The sequence below is a fragment of the Argopecten irradians genome, chromosome 10 (genome assembly GCF_041381155.1).
Source record: "Argopecten irradians isolate NY chromosome 10, Ai_NY, whole genome shotgun sequence".
NCBI lineage: Eukaryota > Metazoa > Mollusca > Bivalvia > Pectinida > Pectinidae > Argopecten > Argopecten irradians.
In genome coordinates, this window is record NC_091143.1 from 39,684,167 (window position 1) to 39,700,108 (window position 15,942).

Genomic DNA, 15,942 nt, shown 5'->3' on the forward strand with positions numbered 1-15,942 from the left:
ATTATCAAAACAAAGATAACTTTTAACTATTAGCATTCATAAAATGATTCTAGTAAGACAAATGTATTTAAATACCCTACAAACACCAAAATATATTTTAGTCTAAAATCACTATTTCTTAAAAAGCACTGCAGGGATTTTGTTCAAACTTCACATGGAGGGTCCCCTTGGTCCATATTTGTGCCATACAGATTTTGTGGCTGATCGGAAAAACAAGATGGCCGCCAGGCAGCCATCTTTGTTTTGGCAGTTGAAGTTTGTTATCGATATTTCTTGATAACTACTTAAGGGCCCATACCGAAATAAAGTACAAAAAAAGTACACTAAAAAAAGGTCAAAAAAAGCATGCTTTTTTTGACTCAATTTGGAACCGAACTTACCTCCCGGTTCCAAAATGAGTCAAAAAAAGTACAAAAAGTACTAAAACAGGCTCATAAAAGCATGCTTTTAGTACACTCTATTGTTTTACACCATACAGAAAAAGTACAAAAAAAGTACTCTGTGGGGGGAAAAAAGTACAAAAAAAGCACACATGACCGTGGCATGTGTACTTTTTTTGTACTTTTTTTCATCCAGAAAAAGTACTATAAAAGTACAGTACTTTAATAGTACTTTTGAAGGTAGGCCAAAAAGTACTAAAATAGTACAAAAAGTACAAAAAAAGCACACTGTGTACTTTTTTTGACCTTTTTTTCATCTAGAAAAAGTACTAAAAAAGTACAGTACTTTTTTTGACCTTTTTTTCATCTAGAAAAAGTACTAAAAAAGTACAGTACTTTTTTTGACCTTTTTTATCCAGAAAAAGTACTAAAAAAGTACAGTACTTTTATAGTACTTTTATAGGTAGGCCAAAAAGTACTAAAACAGTACAAAAAGTACAAAAAAAGTACTTTGTGGCGGAAAAAAAGTACAAAAAAAGCACACAGTGTACTTTTTTTGACCTTTTCTTTTGTCTAGAAAAAGTACAAAAAAAGTACAGTACTTTTTTTAGTACTTTTCTATGTAGACCAAAAAGTACTAAAACAGTACAAAAAAAGTACAGTACTTTTTTAGTACTTTTTAACAAGCTCAAAACAAATTATAAACTGTATGAAAAATTTACTACTGATGTTGGTGGAAAAGTACCAAAATAATTAAGAATACAATATGAAAACCCAGGTGTACTCTTTCACTAATTTCAAATACTATGATAGAAATCTTATTTATTGATGGTTATAGGTGCCTCAGCTCACCTAGATGGACCTATTAGTATCTCTTATAACACAGAAAAAGTTTAGCAATGTTTTTCTTAAATGAAGATGCAATTCAAGGTTGTTTTTTTTTGTTCAAATAGACTTGTCTTAGTTAGTGCAGTGTTTTTTATGTGACACACAATCCAACCAAGATGGACCCACACATCAAGTTTAAAGATAGTACCTGGACATGGTAATGCACAGAAGAAACAAATAAATTAAGGGCCACACTCTGTTCAATATTTACAACACAGCATTGTATTCAGAGATAAAACATGTGTAAATTGTTGAACATTGGCATCAGGTTTTGTCACAATGTTGTCTACAATATAAATTTCAATATGTCAATGCAATGAAATCCTGTCCAAATCTTTTCCCCTTGATCACTGTCCAGTGCAAGTCCATTACATGCTGTTTTTCATTCCATTTTCCTGGCAGTGAAAGCCTGAAAAGAGACAAAGACTTGTGCTGGAACAATAATGTTTATGGATATATTAAAATGTCTTATTTTTTTGTTTGGCTCAAATAAATATTTGCTTTAATTTTATACCATGCCATGTGTATGTATGTAACAACGTAAATTCCTCCATGTATTTTTTCGAAGCACCCGCCTATATGAACGTACAATGAAGCCAGATACACTCCACACAAGATTACTGAGTTTTAGTGTCTAAAATGGCATCCATATTTTTACATAATTGCTAGTAATAGCAATCTGAAACCAGGATAGATTGAAATATTTACCTGCAAAAGTGGCTTGATGACAGCTGTGGATTTTCAGTCTCTTTGATGAGGTGCATTCATTTTCAGTCATCAGCTATTCATTTGTTTTTGTTGACTGTTTCTTCTTCATAATTACTGTATTCTGAAAAGAAAGAAAAAAAATAGGATGTGCAATATGGATACCGTGTGAATGCATATGGTACAATAGTATACTCATAAAAAGTTCACACATGGCTAGATTAATTAATCAAAAATAAATTTACAGAACTAAATTATTTTAGTGTTTTTATGTACGCATGGCGCAGCGCCGTGCCCTTTTTACCTGACGCCATGCCTCGATCTATAACCCAGCCCTGTTTGTCCCCAGTACAGTTTTACTAAACTACCAAAATACCAGGCAGTCGCTTGATAATTATGTAAACAAAAGAGGTGTGACCACTCCCTGACCCCTGATCAACACCCCAGTGACCCTACTGCCATTCTGATAAATGACATTTTTCTCAGAGTGTTAATTCACTTAAATTGTAAGTCTCAATGAAATATTACTTAACAAAAAAGGAATGCAAAGGTTATGTTTAGATGGTAAAATAACTCTTTTTATAATGTTCATACATTGTGTATATCAGTCATCTTAAAATATTTAAATATTCACATGTTACCACCATCCTTTTATTAATATTTACCTGTTTAAATTAGGCATATTAATGTTATGTCTTTAACCAGTCTGCCCTCGATCATTATCACACACTGATCTGCAATTTGCCTGAAAGGAAAAATATGAGAGGTTATATATACATGACCTGATTGTATGGAAACACATGTATGAATGTGTATACACATTTAGATTTAATTGCAGGACTTAATTGACTGATGGACAGCAAAATGTAAATATGATAGGATTACATCATTGAAACATCATACCTTCTTGTCAAAAAAATGTCGTGAAAACAACGATATAATTGAATATGAGCATCACACTCACATATTTAAGTTAATAATGTTATTTCATTACCCATGTTTTTCAAGAAAACAAATATTATTTCCCAATCTAATTAATCACGATGAATAAAGTAAAGTTTAAAAAAAAAAAAAACATAAAATAAATTATGTACCACAAAACGAAATTGTGGGCGATAATGAAGTGAAAATGATATGGAAAGTTCCATAGTTTTTTAATAAAACTTGTGTCCAGATACAACTTGTTGGATGTTTAATTGATTTATAACATTTAAACCCCCCTGCCGTGTACATTTTCTTGTGATTTGAAATTGGAAATGTTGAAATTTACAACTGAACGGCAATGAAATAATTGCCAAGTCCATTCAAAAAGAAAGCACAGCTATGTAAACAAAAAATGATGTCTAACTTATTTCATAAACTGGGTGTTTTAATTGCATCCAAATGCTTTCAGAACGAAGTAAACAAGTAACAGAGTAAGAGAAAGAGAAATGAACTTACCGTAACTCCATCGGTACAGTGTTCACCAGCTAGAGTTTGAGGAGATCGATGGTATTGTAACAATAAACAAAAAATAAATAACCTCGTGTCTCTGTGCAAACATCCTACCTTCTTTCGTTGTTGGCCCAGCAGCCAGTTATATTTGTTTGTTTACATTCTGCAATCAGCTGACAGACGTAAACAAATATGGCCGCCAGCCAGCTGTTTCACATTCTGTGTTTCCCGCTCAAATAATCACGTGACAAACACATGTGGGACCGCTTACGTCTTTCACAAAGGAATGCTGTACTATAATATTTCTAAACAAAATCTCTCAATTCCTCACATTTTATTATTAACTTAGGACAAGGAATAAAAAACGCAAACAAATGAACTGGTATGCTGATAAATCCACATTTAGTTGCTGTATTACAAACAGACACCTGTAGGCCTCTTACGTGATTCAAAAGAATGATGTACGATCCTATCGTCTAAACCAAACCTCTTAATTCCTAAATTTTTGTTGAGAGTTTGTGATAATATATCAAAACAGAAAATATACGAACTATTATATTAATAAATCCACCTTTTGACGCGAGGTGTAAACCAATTTATAATCACGACAACAGAGTATTTGTAATAAGAACCATTTCCGGCATGTCGTGAAAAGATCGAGATTTTTATATAAAAAAAAAAGATAAACAAAACCCTTGTTTTGGCATGGTTTGGAGGAACTTTTTAAAGTATCAATTTCATCGTTGTGATGCTGGAAAGATTATATAGTCACAAGCTATTTATCATCGTATAAGACCATGTATCTGACCAGAAACATCCAGGCCTACGTAAACATGAGCCGTGAGTGTTTTGTTGGTTAGCCTACTATGAATCCCAGTTAAAACGGCCCCACTGTAAAAACGGCCCCAGTCAGAACGGCCCCACTGCAATAACGGCCCCAGTCAAAACGGCCCCGTTACAAAAAATGTTTAAACGGGGAACATATGTTTATTTCAACTGTATATTAAGCGTTGATTTTGTTTATGTTATTTTTGAAGAATTTATATATTATCTAATACATTATAATGATAGAAAAATACGAAACACGGCACTAATTTGTAACTTATCATTTCATTATACATGAGCCGTTCTCTTCAAAATTTCAGTGCATGTTATCATAATTCACATAATTAAAACTTATTTTAACGTTTTTCACAACTAAGAACAATACATTTGCTCAAATTCACTAAATTTTTGACACATATACATTTGATTTCTAATAGTTTAGCAAATGTTTCACATACCATCTTTTGGACGTTTTCTATTTAATTGATGAGAAAGATAATCTATTTCTTGTAATTTCTTAGATACTGAAATGTGAGCTACATGTGATCGTTTTGTAAGATAATATTAATGTTACAAGCAAAACTTACCACATATTTTACAGTGAACATTTAGAAGACAAATGTATATAATCAACACACTGAACATGTTGGAAAAAAATATTGCAACACAAGATTTGAATATATTTATTACTTAAACTGCATTTTCAATATTTTCCGTTTGTCAAAATATCAAAAACTCCTACTAAACAAGTAATGTTACAACTAATTTCCGAGTTAAATAGCACTTCCCTTTTCAACAATATCTTGTCTCAAGCATACATGAATCGATGAGAAATCAATACTAAAAGTATTTTGAAGACATTTCAAATTGATTTCTTACTTGAATATTAGATCTATCAAACGCTGGTTGAGATCGTGAACGTTAAAAAAATTGTATATGTAGGTATAAATTATTAACCTAACCAACCATCTTTAATAAGATAGACAACAAACACGTTCACATTCATTTAATTTTACTTGTAAATAATCTCAATGTGTTCCGTCATAAGCTTTGTCTTCTATCTGCCTATATAAAAGTGAGGCCGTTTTGACTGGGGCCGTTTTAACTGAGGCCGTTATTGCAGTGGGGCCGTTTTAACCGTATTCCGCCTACTATGATGTCCGAGTCGGTGTAAACAAATGAGTTGATAAAATTCCATTGACAAATTCATCTATGATAGCTTGTATTTCCTTTTACATATAAATCAGACCGATAGAATATTTACGTCAACAGTGTGTGCAAAGGAGTATCCCCGGCATGTCTATTTCTTTTGGTTAGTTTGTTGAGATTTTATACTGAAACCATTTAATCATTATATGAGGATGGAAATACTTTCACTAACTATTTATTATCGTATGGGACCATGAGTCTGACCCAGGGGAGAGTTTTGTTAGGTCCGTGCAGAACAACTAATGTACATGTGTTGGCTTGTTTACCTGGTTGTAAATCGTTATTGTGTGTGAAACCACTGGTCAGAGACAGGCGATTTGTGTGTCAGTGTGCACGTGACTGTCGATAATTAAGACTCTAATTTTAATGCATCTTATGCTGATCACATAGGCATTGGTTTTATGTAACATATATATACATGGGTCTAGTGTATACTACTACATTTTAACTCATTTAGAGAGAAAGGGAATTGGAAACACATTTCAATAATATTTTAAGGTGAACACTTATATAAACACATTTCAAAAATATTTTAAGGTGAACACTTAAGTGATTAGAAATAATTTAAAACATTTATGGTAAAGAAATGAAAATAAAAACTTTAGCATTAAGAATGTAAAATTATTCAAAACATCATCTGCAACATTCACTTATTAAATAAACATCTTAATTACCGGTAGTTGAATTATATTTCTTTCTAATGTTCAGTTGTAAACAATTTTTAATTAAATATATAATTTTGTTAAAAAAACTCCCCCTAAAAAAAATTGGAGTAGAAAAAAAAATCAAAATAAAAGTACACTGAAATGGTGATGCCTTATGAAAAATTCTAAGTCCCAAAAAAGTACAAAAAAAGTACACAACATTTTTCATACTCTGTGAAAAATTCTAAGTCCAAAAAAAGTACAAAAAAAGTACTCTGAACATTTCCCATTCATCCTGTGAAAAATTCTAAGTCCAAAAAAAGTACAAAAAAAGTACTCTGAACATTTCTCATACCATGTGAATAATTCTAAGTCCAAGAAAAGTACAAAAAAAGTACTCTGCAAAATGACTAAGTCCCAGAAAAGTACAAAAAAAGTACTCTGCAAAATGACTAAGTCCCAGAAAAGTACAAAAAAAGTACTCTGCAGAATGTTTAAGTCCAGAAAAGTACAAAAAAAGTACTCTGCAAAATTTCAGAGTCCAAAAAAAGTACAAAAAAAGTACTCTGCAAAATTTCAGAGTCCAAAAAAAGTACAAAAAAAGTACTCTGCCCTGATGGTGTGTCCGGAAAAAGTACTAAAAGAGCATGCTTTTTTTGTACTTTTTAGAAAAAGTACTAAAATATGTCACTAAAAGCATCATAAAAGCATGCTTTATTTCGGTATGGGGGATTTTGTTCAAACTTCACATGGAGGTTACCCTTGGTCCCTAGTTGTGCCATACAGATTTTGATAAAGTTTGTTATCACTATTTCTCAAAAAGTGTTGAAGGGATCTTTCTCTAAATTAAATATTTAGGTTCCCCTAGCTAGGGACCTAGTTGTGCATATTGCATTTTGGGACTGATCGGTCAACAAGATGGCCGCCAGACACCATCTTGGATTTTGTTATTCAAAGTTTGCTATCGCTCTTTCTCAGAAAGTATTGAAGGGATCTGTCTCAAAATTCATATGTAGGTTCCCCTAGGGCCCTAGTTGTGCATATGTGATTTGGGACCGATTGATCAACAAGATGGCCAAGGAGTCATCTTGGATTTTGATAGTTGAAGTTTGTTACCGCTATTTCTCAAAAGGTACTGAAGCGATCTCTCAAATTTTATATGTAGTATGTTTGAAAAAGTTTAAAAAGTAGAGAAAAGATCCATCTTTCCTTTGTCAGATATAGATCATTCTTTGGTGGGCGCCAAGATCCCTCTGGGATCTCTTGTTATATTGCTACATTCATGAAATCAATATTTTTTTATGTGGTTTACATTGTTTTGTAATGAAGTTTGACATTAGAGAAAGTATTTTTAAAAACAGAAATATCTTAAGATGAAATATTGGGAAATTCTTCAAAAAATGTTGGATACAGATTTGTTTCTTAAATTTGAAATAGCCAAGACAATAATATCATGATTGAACTCTTGTTTTCTCTTGATGATATTGATCTACCAAAATTGAGATATTGTGGTTATATAAAAGTAACTGGTCATGGTGGAATCGGTCCTAATGTTTTAGTGGTCTGACCTTCTCAGGGTAGTCAGATATTTCTTTCTGTGTATGTCTCCTTTTATCTGACTTACTCTGATGAAAGGTAGATCACTGTCTCTTCTCTATAATGATCTGGTGTTTACTTTTCTGTCTGATTTTCCCATTTCTTGATCATATATTGTCTTGATCTTCCTGTGTCTAATTGGAACCCAACTGTCTCTTGCTGGGTTATATCATGGCAATATCTGTCCTTTTGTACAGCGGTACACAAAAGGCCTATTCTTATATGAATATTTTATAGATACCAATAAAACTCTTACACGGTTTCCATATGTTGGTACATGCAGTATATTTTTAGTTTTTGTATCATTTGGTGATCCAGACCAATAACTTGTACTTAGAATTTTATAGGATAAGGATAGGTGGCCAAAATATTGCCATTTGTAGACAAGGTCGCCATCTGAATTATTACTCACTTGTATGCATTAAAAGTCAATGTCACCATTAAAATATTACTCCACTTTATGTTTACATAAAGAGACTTGTTCCCCAAATCACTAGATTCTGGATTTGGTTTAGGTCTACAAAGAAAATCTGCTAAAGGCAGCTTGAGACTTAAAATAAGATAAAACCTATACTCCTATAAGTATGTTTAATGGTATAGTGGCCAAGCTTGGAAGCTGGGATGAACAAAATTACCACGTGTAATGGATTTTTTCTGAAGATTTCCATATCAAGGAAAGTTTCTTTGAAAATGCAAGATTTCACAATTGTTCACAGGATTGTTGTTATTAAGTTATAGGGGAGATATAGAAATCTAATTCAGTTAAAATGTCTTTTGGCCGATGATAGGGTAGAGTTGTGTTTGTGTTACCAATTCCCCAGAGACGTTGTGTCACTCCTCTAGATGCGGGTGACATAATATATCTCTGTCTTCAGTCTATTTCTGATTATTCAAACTTGTTTTGGAAGATGTCTTTCGAGAATTAAAAATTCTCCTCGCAAATTGTGTTATATTCTTACTCATTTAACGCATAAACAAAAACGTTTTACACTGTCCGTTGACTACAATAAAAAATACAATATATCTCCTATGAGATCGACTACACTGTTACTTTGTAATTGATTTGAAGCAGTTTGAGCTATATTGTATTTTAACGTATCAATTTAACGAGATTATATGTTATGTAAAGCCGTACTTGGAATCACAGCCAACTGTAACTGTATCCAATAATTAGTTATCAAGGGTATATCAGACTACATTGTGTGTGTATCTAAAACATAGCCTTCCAACAGGTTGGGCTGCGGTGGCCAATTGCAAGTGGTTAAGATATCTCAACATATTACCGCAAGCCATCCACCTCTAGGTCGTGAGTTTGAATCCCATGTGGGGCAGTTGCTAGGTACAGAGTGCTGGTGATGGTTTTCTCCGCTTTCTTCCACCAACAAACCTGGCATGTCGTTTCATGACCCTGGCTGTTGATAGGGTGTTAAACTAATAAAACCGAAACCCAGCTCCCAACAGCTACACGGGTCAACTGAATTCTCTCTACTACCAGTAATGATTATGTATCAATTAATCTAATATCGCGAGAAAACATTTACTATTCTGAATAGAGCTATGGCAAACACAAGTGCTTATGATTTTAACTTGTTTGAAAATTATGGAAATTGAGTTGAAAATATCTGAACTTTTATTACTGAACAAGTATTTTTTTGTAAAATTCATATGATGCTGATTTTAGTGGCTTGGTTGTATATTTCCACCTAGTGGCATACATGGTCAGTGCTGTAAATGTTTCATGTAATATGTTTATATGAATGACCTAAGCCTAATGCTGTTATTTAATTGTGGTGATATATTGCCTCAGCCTGATGATATATGTGTTTGTGTATTACAGAATGACTTAATGGGTTTTGTTCCTTCTGTGTCATGTAGGCTAATTGGGATTGATGTGATCTTTGACCTGTCTGTCTCGCATATCATCACTACACTTTGTATATAAATAACGTCTGTATCCATTCCTTTTAGTTTATAATAGATAGAAAAAAAAAACAACCCATCATATCAGTTATTTTCCACTATCATCAGGGCAGACTCCTGGTGGAGTGTCTTTTATGTGTTTCTATATAAAGACAATGTACTTGTTACTAAAGTAATACCAAGTTAAATGTATCTGTGTAATGCTCCAACCTGTGGTGAGAGAACCATGATTGAATGGAAAGTCAGTTTAATTGTCGACAATATTTGTTTAGCTGACTTGTACTTTTATACTAAGATATATATATATATATATATATCAATGCTCCAGTTAAGATGCGTACACGGGTAAATTACCCAATGAAAACCTGTCAATTACCCATAAAAAATGTATGACCGTGTACAAATTACCCGTACAATACTTGTTATTACTCAACCCAATTAGTATAAGCGCTTATATCCAGAAATAAAATCAAAAGAAATTTAGTAAAATCAGATTAATTTCAATTATTTTTAAGAGTCTGCATCAAGTGTGCCCTTGATTCAGATAGATATTTTTACAATTGCTAGCTGTTCATTGATTACATTACACTATACTCCACGTAACTTTTATCAAAATATCTCTTATTATGTTTTGGGTTCTCACAGAAGCCACAAGATTTGCACCCCTCTCTTCCAAAAAGTGTGAGTACAATTACCAATCCCTCAAATGATTATCTGGGACACTGATACATATACTGATAATTTTGTTACGTTTTCTCTACTGTTTTCAACGATTTGTTTTAAAGCTTTGCCATCCTAATTCAATTGAAACTGAGTAGATATGGGCAATGATTCGAAGTCTAATGGCAGAGTTTAGAGATTATTGAATTACAAGTGACAATTTATCGAATTAGAATTGACATCTCCATGGTACCTTGGTCCTTGTATTCATACGCTGTAAATAATATAGACAGGTAGTTTATGGTTACCAATAAAAGTAGGTCAGTTTCCAATAGGTCACAGGTGAACAGTACCACTAAAAGTAGGTCAGTCACCAATAGGTCACAGGTGAAGAGTACCACTAAAAGTAGGTCAGCCTCTGATAGGTCACAGGTAAACAGTGCCACTAAAAGTAGGTCAACTGCCAATAGGTCACAGGTGAACAGTACCACTAAAAATAGGTCAGTCACCAATAGGTCACAGGTGAACAGTGCCACTAAAAGTAGATCAGTCATCAATAGGTCACAGGTGAACAGTACCACTAAAAGTAGGTCAGTCTCTGATAGGTCACAGGTGAACAGTACCACTAAAAGTAGGTCAGTCTCTGATAGGTCACAGGTGAACAGTGCCACTAAAAGTAGATCAGTCATCAATAGGTCACAGGTGAACATTACCACTAAAAGTAGGTCAGTCTCTGATAGGTCACAGGTGAACAGTACCACTAAAAGTAGGTCAGTCTCTGATAGGTCACAGGTGAACAGTACCACTAAAAGTAGGTCAGTCTCTGATAGGTCACAGGTGAACAGTACCACTAAAAGTAGATCAGTCTCTGATAGGTCTTAGGTAAACAGTACCACTAGAAATAGGTAAACTACCAATAGGTCACAGGTGAACATTACCACTAAAAACTATGTCAGGCCCATCCAAAAGTCACTCTAGTCTTGACGCAGGTAATAAGCTGAAGGTCACTTCGTAGATACACATTGAAGGACACATTAAGGTCACAATTGTAGGTCATCCACTAGAGGTCACACCTGTTACAATAATTGGTGACCACAAAAAGAGTAATATATATCATACTTTTACTCTTCATAATTTAGTACATTGTCTTAAAGATGTATTTCTTCATTCACAGTTTTTACTGCTCTCCACTACGATATATTGTATTTCTTATTATCATGTATATCCCTATTGTCCTGATTTGATATCGAGGCTTTTTATATGGTATTCAGAAATTTACAGCTTCATAATTTACCGTATTCATTCCAATAAACGCCCTGGGGGCGTAAAATTTTTCAAAGAGGGGGCGTTTAATAGAACACAAAATTTCCGACTCAGAAGTTCGTCAGGTCACATACCATTTCACACACAGCCATCAATGTTGTAGGGTCATATTTGAAACGTTGTTAAACAAACTAACAAAGACATTACATGGCCTCGATGTTAGCATGAACATTGTTGTCATTTGCACTCCGGTAACCTGTTCTTGTGTGTGAATCGTGTCAATTTCTGGCTAGACGTCTGCAGTACTCGGGTAATTAGGTCATGTCAAACGTGTTCTCTCACCACTTGCATTACGTCACAAAAATTGTGAAATAAAATCTAGCATTAGTCAGTTTAATTCCAAACACATCCCTACCTTGTAATCAGCATGTCGGGAGCTAATTTTAAGCGAAATTATGACGTTGCCTTTAAACTAAAGGTAGTCGGTTTCGCGGAGGAGAAAGGTAAACATGCTGCCGCGAAGTTGTTTCACGTTGACAGGAAACGAGTGCGGGACTGGTGCCAAAAAAAGATAATTTAAAAACTCTGACTAAAAGATCTAAGCGTTGCAAGGGAGGTGGAAGCCATGTTCATTATGAAGATATAGACAAAAACTTAATGAAATGGCTAACCCACCGGGAAAGCACTATGGTTTGAGGCCCTACGAATGCACAAAGCAAACGGGAGTCAGTCCTTCAAAGCTTCATATGGATGGTTCGCAAAATTCAAAAAAAGACATAATATTTCATTTAGGAGATCAACACACGTCGCCCAACATGCCGTGTCATTAATTGATAACCGTATTGACAGTTTTTTGAAATTTGTAATCAGGATGCGGCGGCTTCGAGAGTATCCCGACATGCATATCGCAAACATGGATGAAACTCCGGTGTGGTTTGACATGCCAGGGAAATCAACACTGGAACTAAAGGGAGAAAAGGAAGTTAGGGTGTATAGTACGGGACATGAAAAACAAAAGATTACAGTGACACTAGCAGCCTATGCTGACGGCACAAAAATCGCACCACTTGTACACTTGCCTGGAATTCGTCCGCTACCAAAAAGTGATATCACGAGCGGTATCGTAGTATACATGGGGCTGGAGCGAAATCATGGGCAAATGAAGAAAGTATTAAGTTTTGGCTGAAGAAAATATGGGGTGTTAACAACACTGACAAACGACTACTGGTGTGGGATTCATTCCGGGGTCATTTAACAGAGGATGTTAAAAAATTGGTACGTCAGAAGTACAACACCGATATCTGTGTGATTCCCGGAGGATGCACTTGTAAATTGCAACCTGCTGACGTTTCCTGGAACAAACCCTTTAAACAGAAACTTGGAGAGTTGTATGATGAGTGGTGCTTCAGTGGCCCTGTAGAAAAAACCAAAGGAGGAAATCGTAAGGCCCCATCGAAGGCTGTCATGTTGTCATGGGTGAAGGCAGCATGGGACAGTATTAGTCCGAGTACAATAAGAAGATCGTTCAAAAAATGTGGCATTACAAACGCACTCGACGGTACCGAAGACAACATTTTTCAGCAACTCTCTGACACTGAGGAATTCAAAGGATTCAGTGAAAAAGATGTGCAAGCTGCAGACGATGTCTTGCAGAATTTGATGGCAGATGCACATGTGCCTGTTCAACATATAGAACTACCCAGTGAAAGCGACATTAGCGAAAGTGACAGTGAAGACTCCTATGGCAGTCCCGTACGTTAGTGTATATATATACTGTACAGTATATTGATGCCGATTTAAATGTAAAATATGTAAATAAATGTGTTATTCATATGGAACTGGTTCTACTGTGGATTAAACTTTGGATTACCTTATAATGTGTTGACGCCACCAAGGTAAGTTTTGCGACTTGAATAGGAAAATCGTTGAGAAAACAGTAGGGGGGGGGGGGGGGGCGTTTATTAGAGAGGGGGCGTATATTGGAATGAATACGGTATATATAGCCGGTATCAGATTTTGATCATTTATGTTAACATGTTTTTAATATAAAAATGTTTTGTATGTTTACAGAGTCAAAGGTCATGGGTTGAGAAGACCTTTCATAAGCGTGAGTGCTGCAAGTTCATCCCCAGCCTGCGTGACCCTGGCAAGTAAGTATAGGATGGTTATTGTGTTACTGTGAGTTATAGTCTATAGATACCATTAATTCAACACTCTTCTCTCCATTTTAAGACATAAAGATGTTGGGTATGATGTATTCTTTATATATCTGGAACAATACCACACCTTTCCATTCATGGGCAATCCTGGATGTGATGGCATATATACTTAACATGCAACTTTTATGAGATAAGTGAGGGTCAAAGGTCATAGGATAAAAGGTAAGAACCAAAGGTCATACAACCTTTCTAATGCAGAAGATCGACGAATCCTCAAAAGATTAGGTTCAATGTCATACAACCTTGGTAAGGCAGAAGATGAAATAAGTTTGAGATGTTACAAAGTAGTACAATGTGCAGATATATATCAATTCAGCTCTGATGAGTTTAAAGTTCATGTAGCCTTGATTGGGTCACAGGTCAAATGATCTTTAATGATGATTTTCACCAATATGTGAAACATGATCATGTCATGGTTGAAGGTCAAATGAGTTTTGTGATCAAATGTCAATGTAACCTTATTAAGGTTTTTAAAAGGTTAAGTGAATAATTATGAGGTTAAAGGTCAATTATTATGGTGCTTCTTTTCCTTATCTGTCCGTTATAAACATTGATTTACAGGTGCTGCTGTGGCCGTAACAAAGACTGGCACGACATTCTACCCAACCTGTACAGTCCCTCACCGGTCAATGAGAAATGGCACCCCTATGGTCATACAGAGTCCTATCCTACCAACGCCTACGGCACCATCGAATTTCAGGGAGCACCGCATCCCAGCAAAGCACAGGTAACATTCACCCTTATGAGCAAAGATTTGGACTTGTCTGGAATAGTTCATTATGAATTTTTTCAGGAGGGAAAGATGTATTGTAAAAAAAAATTCCTTTGTGGCTACTAAGTTTCAGTTCAAAACAGTTTGCGAACATTAACATTGCGGATTAAACTCTCTCAATATAGATAATGTAGATATTAATTTGCAGAGATAAACTTTGATGATTTTTCACCTGGATCGTGAAAGTTACAAAAGTAGATTATGCTAAGAAAATTGGATTACAGTAATCATATCTAATACAGAGGATTCCGCTTATTTGAATAAGTCATTTTCCAGAAGAAAATATTCGAATAACCAGAGTATTTGAATAGGCGGAGATGACATTTTGCACCTCCGTTTGACTCCCCACATACATGTGAACAGACACTTTTGTTAACTTGATAAATACATAAATTATTTATACTTAAAACGAACACCAATTAATTATATTCAAAGTTGTAAATCAATTTCAATTGTTTAATAACAAAAAATATTCCAATGTTAGATTCTTGTTTACATAAGATTGATATGTGTAAGCTTATCTTTGAGAAAAAGCTAAACGATCGATATCAAATGCAATAATTAAACATGATAAAAGTTGTGTCTGCAAATATTTACGTAACAATTGTGAACCTAAATAATAAACAAATTTACGTAAATTTGTCTGGAAAAATGAGCTTACGATCGTGATTAAACTTCAAAGTGAAACAGTGTTGTTTGGACACATGTGTATGAATTCGAAAATGGCGGCCGGTGATGAGCCCATGCATTCACTGGACCTAAATGTGTTTTGAGAATTCTTCCTACATTGTTGATCGATGCGATGTTTGAGTCAGTGATTATACTAAAGTAATGATCTACCGCTGCTGATGTAAACCGTAACAGCGTCAAATACTTTTGCAGATTAATGATTAAAATAACAAGCCATATGATAATGATTATCTGTCACTATAGTGATTTCTAGTAAAAGCGAAGTATCTTGAAATATATATCGGCGAATTTCGCTGAAATACATTGCAAAATTGAAAAATATTCGATTACATTTTTAGATTTTCCCAGAGATTTTAATCGAATAACTGGAGGTCATGTAAAAAGTTTATTCAAATACACATAGTTGAAAAACAGAGGTAAAGAAAGAAAAAATCAGGACAGCAGAATTTTATACAAATAAACAAAATATTTGAATAACCGTTATTAGATTATGTGGAGTCCTCTGTACCTTGGTTCATTAGTGATTTGATGGAAGAATTACCATCATTGATGCTTGATCTAATTAATTTTCTTCTGTGATTTACATTTTGGTATTGTTTAAGAGTTAAGCTGTAGGCTTATGGGGAGTTCTGATCTCTCTCATAGCTTTATATTTTATCTTTATCAAACAGAAACCAAATGCACTTGTTTAGCTATAATCATTACTATGCTGTTTATGGATTGGGTAATTTGTTCAT

At 34.4% G+C, this 15,942-nt stretch overlaps 1 protein-coding gene and 1 long non-coding RNA gene across 4 annotated transcripts in view; one reads left to right on the top strand and one right to left on the bottom strand.

Moving 5' to 3' along the window:
- LOC138333881 (transient receptor potential cation channel subfamily M member 3-like) overlaps nucleotides 1–15,942 on the top strand; it is a 156,424-nt gene that overhangs the window by 57,371 nt on the left and 83,111 nt on the right. For both annotated transcript variants that reach the window (XM_069282523.1, XM_069282522.1), the window contains exons 3-4: nucleotides 13,595–13,674; nucleotides 14,305–14,470. In XM_069282523.1, coding sequence (XP_069138624.1) covers nucleotides 13,595–13,674; nucleotides 14,305–14,470 — 246 coding nt within the window. The remainder of the gene's footprint in view (nucleotides 1–13,594; nucleotides 13,675–14,304; nucleotides 14,471–15,942) is intronic.
- Nucleotides 295–3,546, bottom strand: LOC138333879 (uncharacterized). Of its 2 annotated transcripts, XR_011210042.1 has the most exons (5): nucleotides 3,414–3,486; nucleotides 2,639–2,718; nucleotides 1,977–2,097; nucleotides 737–1,677; nucleotides 295–686 (listed from the first exon to the last, which is right to left on the bottom strand). It is a non-coding gene; the product is annotated as an uncharacterized lncRNA (long non-coding RNA). The 2 variants fall into 2 exon arrangements; XR_011210043.1 differs by lacking the exons at nucleotides 295–686; nucleotides 3,414–3,486 and adding an exon at nucleotides 3,522–3,546 and having other exon boundaries at nucleotides 1,468–1,677.